The sequence below is a fragment of the Lagopus leucura genome, unplaced genomic scaffold, assembly GCF_019238085.1.
Source record: "Lagopus leucura isolate 7727_CA_CO unplaced genomic scaffold, USGS_WTPT01 Super-Scaffold_73, whole genome shotgun sequence".
Lineage (NCBI taxonomy): Eukaryota > Metazoa > Chordata > Aves > Galliformes > Phasianidae > Lagopus > Lagopus leucura.
Genome location: NW_024962252.1, coordinates 80857915 through 80870301, shown reverse-complemented (window position 1 = coordinate 80870301; position 12387 = coordinate 80857915). Strand labels below are relative to the sequence as shown.

At 35.2% G+C, this 12387-nt stretch overlaps 1 protein-coding gene across 1 annotated transcript in view; it reads right to left on the bottom strand.

Moving 5' to 3' along the window:
* Window positions 1-12387, bottom strand: part of SYT14 (synaptotagmin 14) — a 65377-nt gene that overhangs the window by 16658 nt on the left and 36332 nt on the right. The window contains exons 4-5 of the mRNA XM_042890328.1: window positions 5379-5647; window positions 2892-3341 (exon numbers count right to left, since the gene is read on the bottom strand). Of these exons, the coding sequence (XP_042746262.1) occupies window positions 2892-3341; window positions 5379-5647 (719 nt within the window). The remainder of the gene's footprint in view (window positions 1-2891; window positions 3342-5378; window positions 5648-12387) is intronic.

Sequence of the window (12387 nt, the reverse complement as noted above, 5' to 3'; positions counted from 1 at the left end):
AATGACTATGCAAAAGCTGCTAATACAAGATGTTATATGAAATGTTAGAAGGTGACGAACAGGCTGAAATCTTGGGTAAGAAGATTTGTAAATATATTTGTAAATTTGAAGTCTTGTGGAGCTTTGAAATCTATTTAAGGAGCATACAAATATACATTCACCATGTCATGTACTTGTCCGCATTTTAACAATAAGCAGAGAAAGCAGCACACCCAGCTCTCGTGAACATACCACTATTTTGGAAATGCACTAAACTCGCTGCCTCACCTTACTCAGATTCTCCTGTGAATAGTGTTAGGGTAAAACTGAAACAAGTACTAAACTTCACAGGATATGAACTTCTTGTACAATCATAAGGCAGACAATTAGCTAATAAAAATACATTAATATTTTATGAGGCACAGACAGAGAAATAAAATACATTCCTGCAGAAGTAGTTAGCATGTAGTAGTAGTTAGCAAGTAGTCAGATGTTTCAATGGATTAGGAAATCTCAGTTTAATATAAAATCTGTATAATGAGAAGCAGTGGAAAAAAAACAGGGTAACTGACATTTGCCCATTTCTAATTTCATAAAAAGCTATCAAATACAAACATTTCTCAATACAAAACAACACTCTTCCACTGAGCAAAATAAATTTAAATTCAGAACTTACAATGTTCCTCATCATGGATTTAATAATTACAAACATTCCTGAACGTCTCCAAGGTGAAACAACACTTACCTTCTCCTATTAAGTAATTGCTGCCTGGCTTACAATTAGAAGGGCACAAAAATCATTGCTCCATTCTAGTAAAAGCACAGTTGAGAAAGAATGCAAACAGTGTATAGCTGCACCCAGAGGTAAACACCTGAGAACTAATTAAGTTGAATGACAATGCTGGATAAGAATAAATTAGTATAAGTTAGTCATGAAGAAATTCAGGTTGGAAATGAAACACCCAGATGTTTACTGATGAAAATTCACAAATCTGTGATCAAGCTGACCTGGCTGCTGGTAATAACAACAGCTTGAACACAATGACTGAGGACGGTCCCCTGCTTCCAGTAAAACATTAAAAAACAAACAGACAAATTTTTAGACTGTTGCAAAATAAAACAGTAGATCTGTTCATGATATGAGCATTACATAGCTTACAAATAATAACACAAATAATAAAGCAATTATAGGGAACACAGGAACTAATTTCTAAAGTTTTAAAAACTGATTTGCATAGTTCAAAAAAAAAAAAAAAAAAAAGCTGTGATCCTTATTCAAGCTGTCAAGACTATGAAGATTTCTTTCAAGCAATGGCCTAAGAGAAATTTGCCTAAACACCACTACAGTAACCAATTCTGGAAGAATATTTCACTTCCTACCACTATTCCTTATTTGTGTTCATTCCCCCAGAATGGAAAGATTAGAGAAGATAGAGAAGCCCTTACCATCACAGAAAATAAAAACCAGTCTCATTGTCTGTGATGCCTCCTGGAATTTGTTTACACTCCCATTGCCACAAAAGCTCAAGAAAGTGATAAAGAACAACCTATGTAGAAAATGGATATACCCACCAAAACCTGTCTATGCACTTGAGGGATATATCAATTAAAAGCATTACCCTCTTTCTTTCCAAGTTTGGTAAGAAAAAAAAAATGGCCCTATTGGGAACACATACAAAACAAACGTAGCAAATAAATTTAGAGTATTCAGTGCATGTGTTTCATGGGGCATTAATTTCCCTAGCTACAGAACTGGCAAACTCAGCATTAGCAAAGTTCACACTACTGAAGTGAAACACTTCATCCTTGAAACAGAATGATTCATACCTCTTAGCAAATAACAGAAATGCTGTTTTATTGCTAGCTGATACTCTATCAGATGCGAGTTTTGGTCTCAGTTGTTGATTTTAATTGGCTTACTTTTAGCCACTAAATAAAAGAGCGTTCTATTTTGAATGTCTTTTGCAATACTCGTTTTTGACAGAAATGCCAATTTCTTCAACTTTTTTTGGAAAGTGCAGAATGAACTCCATTTGTTCATAACTGGGAAAATACCTTTTGCTTTCCTTTCTTTCTCCTTCTCTTTTAGTTAAAAAATAACAAACAGGCAACCATGTTAATAAAGATTCCCTTGCTAAATCATCTCTTTTTCCCCAAAGTCTATTTAAAACACAGAAATCTCTTAGGCAACCAACACTCATGTACTCTTTGTCTATGAAGCCCTGACCAGAACATTACAAACACCTCATTCTAGACAAAAGCTTATTTTAAAATTTGCAAGAAATCAAAAGGGATATACTGCCCATAGAGATGGAAAAACTGTTAAAATGAATCTTAAAATCTTATCTCCTGAAAAATAGGAGATGCAATCTGAAGTTCCCTTGGGAAGAAAGAAGATTTATCTGGAATCTACTGTACCATTGGCAGCCACCCTCACCACTAAATGCTTGGACATAGCACATACAGCCCAAACTCCTGGTTTTTGATGGTGTTTAAGTTTGCCCTTAATTACACTCTTTGCTTTATTAAGAATAGTATAGTTAAATTTTTTTGAGGGGGAAAGTTGTTCATCAGGTAGGTAGCCTTTTTTTTTTTTGAAAGGTCTGTGGGTCACAGGGTAAAGACAATACTTCTGCATGTATATATACGTAATATGTGTTCATACATACATACACATGCCTATTTATAGACTAGAAAATTCTAAGTAATTAAAAAGAAAAATGCAGGCAGCTTTTGCAGGTGGAAAGTAAATGTACTTACAGAAGCTTTAAGGAAATTATCTTTCTGCCAGTATGATGAATGTTGAAAAAAAAATCCAGTGAATGTGACGGCTATAAATATACATACCATTGTTACAAAATTCAGGACAATGTATATCACCACATTCTTATTCTGCTTCATTTGATACTCACAGACAGACTGTAAGAAGGTTCCAATATCACTGGCACTGACATCTTCCCCTGAAGATTCAATTTTGTTAAGTGAAAAATCTTTTCTCCCACAATCCTCTCCTTTTTCATGCGACGTACACTGTAGAGTCTAAAGCGAACTGCGTAATTGCCAATCATCTCAGACTCAACGTGATTAAATTTGAATGTCTCTGTGAAGACAGGGCACGGTCCCCGCTGGATGCTGGTTTTCGCTCTCTGTTTCTTTATGGGGAGAAGAACTAGGTGTACTTGCCACGAGCTTCCACCTGTCCTGCTGTACGTGGGAATGTCTGTGACAGCTGTCACTGTCACCAAAAGCTTCTGTTCCTGTGAGTCATAGTCAAAAGTCACATCCAACGTGCCATATTTAGCTACTGGCTCAGGATCAAAAGGTTTAGGAAGCTGTGAAGACGATCCTCGAGCTGACATATCCTGAAAAAGAAAAAAAAAAGCTTTTATTTATTTATTTGTTGTATCCTATTACTAAATCTAGCATGGAAATACGTGGTTTTCTCTAAGCTATATGAAGTGACTGTGATCTTTTTGTTTATTTCATAAACAAGGTAATTAAACACTAAAAGCCTGAAGAGATGCTGACTAGCATCCAAGAAAAAAATAAAATCAAAAGACTTTACCTGGCCAATACTGACAAAAGCCATGAGCCAATCAGACAGAGCTTGGATTAAATTAGGCAATACTTACGATCTCTTCTTCTCTGCCCCACATGCTAAAATGCATACACATATGTTACAAGATATAATTACCTTACTTTCGTGCAAGTATACACACATTTTATGTTAACATTTTGTGGTACTTTAAGACCTGGCTGGTGACTGAGTGCATGGTGTAATGCCAGCAAAGAATATAGGAATTTTAATACTTATTTGCACTTGCAGCTACAAAAATGTTCCATAGATGTGCCAAAAATTATCACGACTTGATTAATGAAATTTTACTAACACTGCATATGATGTGTCTGTTCTGAACGGAGTTTCTGGACTTTCCATAAACGGCATCAGTCCTGAAACTACACTGTAAAATTAATTTTTAAAACTGTTTCTTGACACTTTAAATTTGGAATAAGACTGATCCGCTATGTTTTTAAGAAAGCCAGTCTGATGACAATACTGAAACAATAGGTACAAGAGATCAACATCCTACATACATAAGAAGTTATCCCAAATATGTAAAATAAACATATCTACTGTGTATTTCCATATTCTCAAAGTTATGCTTGATTTTATAAATAGTTACGACATATAATCACAGAACGGCTTGGGTTGGAAGGGACCACAAGGATCCTCAAGACTCAACCCTCTTGCCACAGGCAGGGCCACCAACCTCCAGATCTTTTATGGCCTTTTTGATCTAAAAATGTTACATTCTTATTTTAAGCTGGATGCTACTTAGCTATTCTCATAACTCACTCCTCTGAAAACCTCACTGTAGGAGTTGCTGAGTGTCCGTAAAAAATGTTGATGGTATTCTCCTATTACATACACTTACACTACTGACTGGCATGACACATAATGGGAAGAAAAAAGAGATTTGCTGTAATTTATTATAGTTTGAGGATCATATGTACACACTACGTCTTTTTCAGCAATGAAATTCACAGATTGTTTCCCTAGCTGACCACCAGACACGTGTAGGCAGCTATCTGCTGGAGGACCTTGCTTCCATACAGAAGGTGAGCCTTCCATATGTTACACCAGCACCTCAGAATGCAACATCAGCTTACCAAAAGGTTTCCTAAGACAGAAACAGCTGTTGACACATCAGCATTGCTCCCTGGCACGCATTTCAAAACTTGAGAAAAAATCAAAAGGGAGATTTATACCAAAAAAAAGCCTTTTCTGCACACTACAGCAGTTAACACAGTACCCATTACATACCAGCGCAGTAACTGGTTGTTCAAAACTCATCAAGGACATGTCAATGATAGATTATTTCTTTGTAGCAATGATTAATAAATATCACTATAGCTTAGAATGGAAGAGGGGGAAATTAAGTGGCGTAAATCTTCATTGTATCATCAACTATTTTTTAAAAAACCTTTGTAATTTTTTTCCCCTCACCATTTGAGATATTTTACATAATCAGTTGCTTCAGCATGGAAAGTGCTAATCCCTTTTTTCTTTTTGTTTCTCCGGCTTTTGCTTTAATGTAAAAGATTAGATTTAAATTAGGTTAGAAAAAATAAGTGGAAGAAAAAGAATTTTTATTTCAATCCTTAAAATGACAAAGTTTCTGTCTGGTTCCAAAATAATCTGCATTCTTTGGGAACTCGGTTGAAAGTTGAGACATCATAACAATAACTATATTATATTTTCTGACAAACAGTTGTTTTTTTTTTTTTTTTTAAGGATAAGCTGTAACACAAATGCTCAAATTTCTGCACACTATTTTTTAGGAAAAAAAGCTACAGAAAGGTTGTACTATATGACACTTCAGACCATTTTCACTTACCTCTGGACTAAGGACAGCTGTACTATCGCTTGGTACATCCTCTTCATATCCTTTGTTATGGAAGCTTTCTATTTCATGTCCTGTGCTTCCCTCACTTGGACACTTATATGAACATCTTGGACTGTTGCTACACTGGGAAAATTCACATTTACTGTCTCCAACTTCAGAAGGTGTACATGATAGATGAGGAGAACCACTATCATCCTGATACGGAGGTGGCTGCAGTTCATCTAGTGGAGGCGTTCTTCTCATTCTCTGAATGCAGTTAGCTGAGAATAAGAGAAAATTCTTTACTTACTTGCTGATTATTTTCTCTTGAAATAGTTCTGTGGAAAATGCTAATTCCAAATATCTGGAAAGAGTATTTAAAGAGTATTTAAAACAGTCTTTTTTTTTCACATGAGAAACTAGATAAAAGTACTACTGAAAAACATTCACTGAAAACGAAAGAAATGATCTCTCAGATGAATAATGTAGGAAAAAGCAAATTATTAAATATATAGTAAAAATGAACTGTGAAAATCATATAAAAATAAATATAGCACAAATATGATATGACAAAAACGTTGAGTATAAATTCCTTAATGCTTACCTTCCAAAAACCTTTTGGTATCCTGAGTCACATTCTGCACACGTGGGATATAAACCAATTAAGGAAACAAAACACACTTCCTAAAGCCATGATATCTAACTTCTGATTACCTCCCATGCAGTTGCTCAGCCAGGGAGATAGTAAATCAAACTCTGATGACAAATAAGTTACTAGTAAAGGGTGACAAGGAGCCTTTTCACATCACTGAACTCTGCTCATTTTGAATTTAACAAAAGAAGCAGCGACTCCAAGACAGATTCTTTACCACTTGTTAAGAATGGCTACACTGTAGAATACCCAGTGTTAAGAAGGTAGAAGTAGTCCAGCCACTGAAAATAGCACCATGAGCAATCTAGTGCTTGGGGTGAATGCTTGATGCTCAGCATCTTTGTTTTACACTTACACTAGCTGGACAGATGGAACTGTGGGGAACGTGTCCTCAGAAAATCAACCCAGGATGCACAGCTATGGATACAGAAAGCTAATTCCAAATAATTTTCAATTTTTGGTCTTAGATTTTACTACACAACATTACACAGCGATGGGAAGACAGTGAGACGTGCAGTACATGAAATGAAATTAATACCAAGGATAGGTTAAAACATGCATCACATTTTGCTTATGTCAGCTATGGAAGTTTTAATGAAGATTTCAATACCACACACATGTAGAAATAACTTATGCAAAAAAAACTTCAAAGCAATAATATTTTCTGTTGTCAGACATACCACTTTCATATATAGGAAAATCTACCAGAAAGGAAGCTAACAGAAGTTCGAACTTTAGAATGACATAAGTCTTGATTTCAGATTCTAACTAAGACAGAAAATGCTTTTCTTTCCCACATGACAAAGGTGGCATGTTTTAGTTTCATCATTAATTTTATTCTGCATACAGAATTGTCCTGTCCGTGTTCTAAATTCTTATAAAGTATACAACCCTTTAATCATTTCAGCGTAACAACCAGCAGTTCAACGTATCACCTGGACAAACTATGCAAAACAGTTAGAGAGTTAGCCTTACATGAAACAACGTTGAAAGTATAATAATGTGGTGCTCTCAGGCAATAAAAAGTGAAAAGCTCCCTTTTTTGTATCTTTTCCATTGGAAGACTGGACCATATCTATCTGAGCATGCAGAAACACTTCTGGGGCTTGATGGATGCCCAAACCATCAAGCACACTGGTTCACATTGTTCAAGGGAAGCAAACCCAGACCCGCTGGCTATAAGGAAGCCACAACACACTGCAGATCTCCAAAGCTGTGACAGCACAGCTCATTATGGAGCATATCTACTGCACAGATTTTTCTCTGGCCTCAAAGACCAGCTCTTTTGGGGAATGCAGAGTTCTTCCCTATTCCACTGGGCTCCTAGTGAGCTTTTCTGAACTTTAGATAAGACAAGCTGGTAACAAAAACAATGCAAAGTGCTCCTACCAGATGATCGTGCTGTCAGGAATTCTCTTACCCCCCCCCCCCCCCGGGATGAACCCATCAGAGGCAGCCCTATCAGAGCAATTCCAAGCTACTGTTGCACACTGTTACAGCATTTCATGCAGAAGGTTCTCTGCTGTTAGCTCTGTGCTCCTGAAACTCAAGCCCCACGGAGCAGGAAACGAAAAATGAGCAGGCAGGGAATCCTACACTCGAACTGCAGTCATCATTTCAGTAGATACACATACAGCCTTACACATAAAAAGACGTTCTCAAGTAGGATAATCAGAATCTTGAAATCACACAGGGAAGTAATGGGGAAAAACTAATTGCAAAACATGAAGGGCAGCACTTTTTGGGGGAGATTAAATTGCTTGTGCCTGTAAAACTAGATAAACACCATTTTAGAATATAAATTGATATTTTAATCATAACAAAACAATAAATATCCTTTGACTTTCTATACCATGAAAACAGGACTTTTCATTACTTACCTAAATATTTAATCAAATTCAGAGCAAAAGAATTCCTGCTCATAGTTTGTACAAGGCAACAAACAGCCTTAAGAAGACAGTAAATAGCATGACACCATTTAATCCTTTTTTACTTGGAGTCTCATCTGAAAAGACATTTCAACGCCCAGCTTTTCAGCAGCCGAAAGAAATGAAAGTATTTCTGGATAACTATCAACACCACTACTGTCGTACATGAGTAAACAAATGGCTGCATAACTCACTTCATTTTTTCCACTTTGATGAACTCTATTATATGCCCCTATGGGAAAACTGCACAGGCTGCATGACAGAAAAGGTAGGCAGGGAAGAAGTGAGAAAAAGCAGAAATATTATGCAGCTGTGATTTTAAAATCTCTGAAAAGTAGAAACACAGGGGCAGGTTTTATCTACATATTTTTAAAAGCTTATTTACTAAACAGAAATACAAGTTCTAGAAAATAAATAAATAAAAGCCAGTACCAGCTTTAAAAATCTAAGGACACCTCTGTCTCAGCAAGCATGACCTGTTTTTGCAGAAAAGGCTTCTCTAAAGTTAGTTTTTAAATGGCCTTTTCAGTCTTACTTAATTTCCTCCTCCCAGCAGTAAATATTTCACTAAAATTATGATATGGTGTTATGGCTCTCTGAAATTTCTCAATTACATGATTACATGATTATTGATGATATCAAAGATAAAGATATTATAGACAGAAGAGAATACAACAAAACTGAATGTCTGATACTGGGCTTTTCCTTTAAAACTGCATAGAATTAGCCACTGTAATAATCAATCATTCAACAATGTTTCACATACCAAAGTTTAAAATAAGAAAGCAGAGTAAATGCTTGCTGATCTATCCCTGATTGCACTGGAGAAAGACATTTGGAGCTGAAAAGGAAGTATGTTCTGAAATGTTTGTATATTTACTTACAGAATCATTGTTTTTAAATATACATGGTATTTTTATTTACATTGTTATATTTGCCCTAAATTGTACACACAAAGAATGCTTTCCAAAGACCACGGAATGCTGCTGAAGAGTTATTCTTCAGCAAATGGTTATAGTGAAAAACTAAAATTAAATGGAGCATCTTTTCTACACAAGACTAACAAGACACTTTCCGCCTCCACAGCAGGTAGAAAATAAATTGTGCCAATTCAGAGAGCATAAGCATATTAAATTAGAGTATCAGTTTGAACAATTCAGTAACAAAACAAACAACAACAACAAAAAACAGCCAGCAAACATATATCCTAAACTTGCAATAAAGGAATAAACACAGTGAAATCCTGTCAAGTTTAGCCAGAGGTTCCTCCCAGCCATGAAATGCTGGAAGAGTAAAGATGAAAAGAAACTTACAGGATAAAGATCTCAGAAATGTTTTGTCACCCTAAATACATTGGTTGCTCCAAAAGTAATGCCTCCCATTTTTTTTCCCCCGAGGAAAATACAATAGCTACAAATCAGTATTTTTCAACTGCCAGTAGCTATGCATTTTTTGCCAGTGATGAACAAGAGCCTCTATGCTGCACTTGTACAAATCTGCAAACATGGCAGTGATCCAGTGTTTTACAGCTGTTATGATAGCGTCACTGCTAGGAAAATGTTGCCCATGCAGCTCATCTTTCATTGGCCCAAACAGATGGAAGTAAGAAGGTGCCAAATCTGGACAACACTATTTAGCCAAAACTGGTAAAGTGCTACACAGCCTTCAAACTGGCATTAACATGATGAGAGAGAAAGGCTGTTACGTTCCCCATCCTGACTGGAAGTTCAAGCCTTCAGCTTAGTCAGCACCTCTGGTAGTCAGAATTGCTGGTTTGTCTGGGTTCCAGGACATCCAGAGGGATCATCCCTTTCCTCTCCCACAGATAGTGCACACCACTTTACTCGCTGAGGGCTGCATCCCACACTTACCCAATGTTGCCAAGTCATTTCCTTGTGGACCAGACTAGGCTGTACAACGTTTTACCATGAAGCTGGTGATGTTAAACACGCTGAAATGTTTAGACTTTGCTATCTTCATTAATTTTCCTAAAAGCTGTCATTAGCAGCAGCAGAAAGTAAACTTTCTTTAGCCCATGTTTCCTGAATAATTCCAAGAATTTCTATCTCATCATAAGGAAGAGAAATTATCCCTATGGTTATAATTCCCTTGTCTCATAAGCAATAATTAACTTCCCTGTTGCAACTTTGAGTTTCTCATATATATCACTCATAAATATTCATGCTATTTTGGAAGGCAGCATTATCAAAAAAATTATTGGGGAATCTGGTTTCTAGTTCCTTTTAAACAAATAATTGTGATATAAATTAATCATTTTGCAAGCCACATTTTGAAATTACCTTGAGTATCTTCATATTCAAACACTACATTTTCTTCCTACATCTCCACATACATTTCAAAAACATTTTTTTTGTCTAAGAAATTTCAACTTTTCAAGCCTTCAAGGGGTTCTATGTAAATGTTAAGACAATTTAAATAAAACATAAAATGAAATACTTGGTTAAAAATTAAAGAAACCTTTCTTATTCTGAATGATTAAATACCCTTAGAGATTTCTGACATGCAGCACAGACAGTCCAAATGGAATTTTCATGTTTGAACTTTTTTACCATCCAAAATATTACGTTGACTGAATTACTCCATGTTAAGAGCAGTATAAAATCCAAATTAAATATTGAATGAAACCTAGGGGCTCTCTTCTCTTTAAAATGAAGCTTACATGCAACTTTATGAGGAAAAAAAACCCATGTATTTTACAATAAAATAAATCTATATTTCTATTCTGAAAGTTATGGCATCAGTCTTGCTGAATGAAATAAAGGGAATACAGAATAGGTATGGAGTGATTAAGGGCAATGAACAAAGTCTTATCAGCATTCTTCTTCTATTTGACACATTTCTGACTTTTATTCACAGAAGAACTACTGCCTCACTCAAGCAATTCATTCAAAAACAAGACAGGTAATTACATTGTTTTGTCCTGTTTTAAAGTTTTCTTTTATTTCCTAATATTTATAAAATTTACATACCCTGTGAGGTTGACCCCAGATTTAAACTTAACACTTAAAACAGTGTTTATAGATATACAGTTCTTCAAACTGCTTTCAAGTTTTGTCTTCAAAAAAGGTCTAAAATGAGTTGAAGCTACTGATACCTGCATAGAAATTTTTTTTTGTAATTTGTCTGTTCATATTATGAGACTGCAGAACTACAGCTTGGTTTTGTTTGCTGACAAAAAGAATTTACTCTTACCTGCAATTACTACACTACTGACTTGTGAGACAGTCCACTAGACAAGAAGAAATATTTCTTCTACAATAAAAATAACAGAAAACTGCGACACTGCTGAAGAACTCCAGTCTCTTTCTAAAATTAGCCTAAATTAGAACATTTAACTACAAATCCATTATTAAAACATTATAGTGAACTAACTGTCAAAGAAATCCTTTTGTTTCCCTCCCAAATATTTTGGTTGTCTTTGAATGAAAATTATATAGTAGCATTGCTTGAATTCATTTTCTTACAATTTTACTATCATTCTCTGATTTCTTTTAAAGTATTTTTAGTAATTTGAATAGAAAATAGTTTAATTCATTTTTTTTCTGAACAGCTATCCAAAATACACCCCAAAGACTCTGAACTATTTGTTCAACGTGTTACTCGCATACTGATGTATATAATACACATAATAAAATATAATACAATATAAATAAAGCTGATCTTTCCCAAAGATTATTTTTTCACCATTTTAAAAGAGGTTGCAAAAATCCTGCTTTTCTGAGGCTATATGCAACTCTGTAAAGCCTTAAAGAAACGAAATCATAAAATTGCCTGCCATCTCTTCCATGATTGTATTTCCTTAGGCAAAGTATTTGTAATAACCACAGTACTTCAACATCCTAGCCAGAAAAACTTCATTTAATTTAGATTCTGGTTTCACTTTGGTTTTTTTTTTGTTTTTTTTTTTTTTAATAAGTAGCCAACTTTTTACACTTCTAATTGCTGTGTTGGCTAACTTCCTAAAAAAACAGATATTCTTCTACACCTCTGTTTACTGTTAATTTTTTCCAAATTAGCAAGATTACCACTCTCAAAAAAAATGAAATAAAATTCATAATACTTCCTCTCTTTTTTTTCCTTTAAAATACACCGTAAGTCACTTTTGCCAAAGATGACTGACAAGCAGCTTTGAAATCTTCAGAATAGATATTCTAGACATGGTGACAAGGAAATGGCTTTCATCATCTCTCTGAAACCTTACCGAACTTCAGCTTTCCAGCATTTTCAAATGCTAAAGAGAGAATTTTGAGTTTAACAGCCAAAAGGCTCTGAAGAATCTACATACTGTAAATGATTCTTAATGAGAACTTCCATTTCTGACGAATCTGTGTACTGTAGTAGCTGGACAGGGACTGTAGAAAATCTTTTCCTGTCATTGCTATACTTCAGTTGAATACATTTTCCACTTCAAATTCCAGTT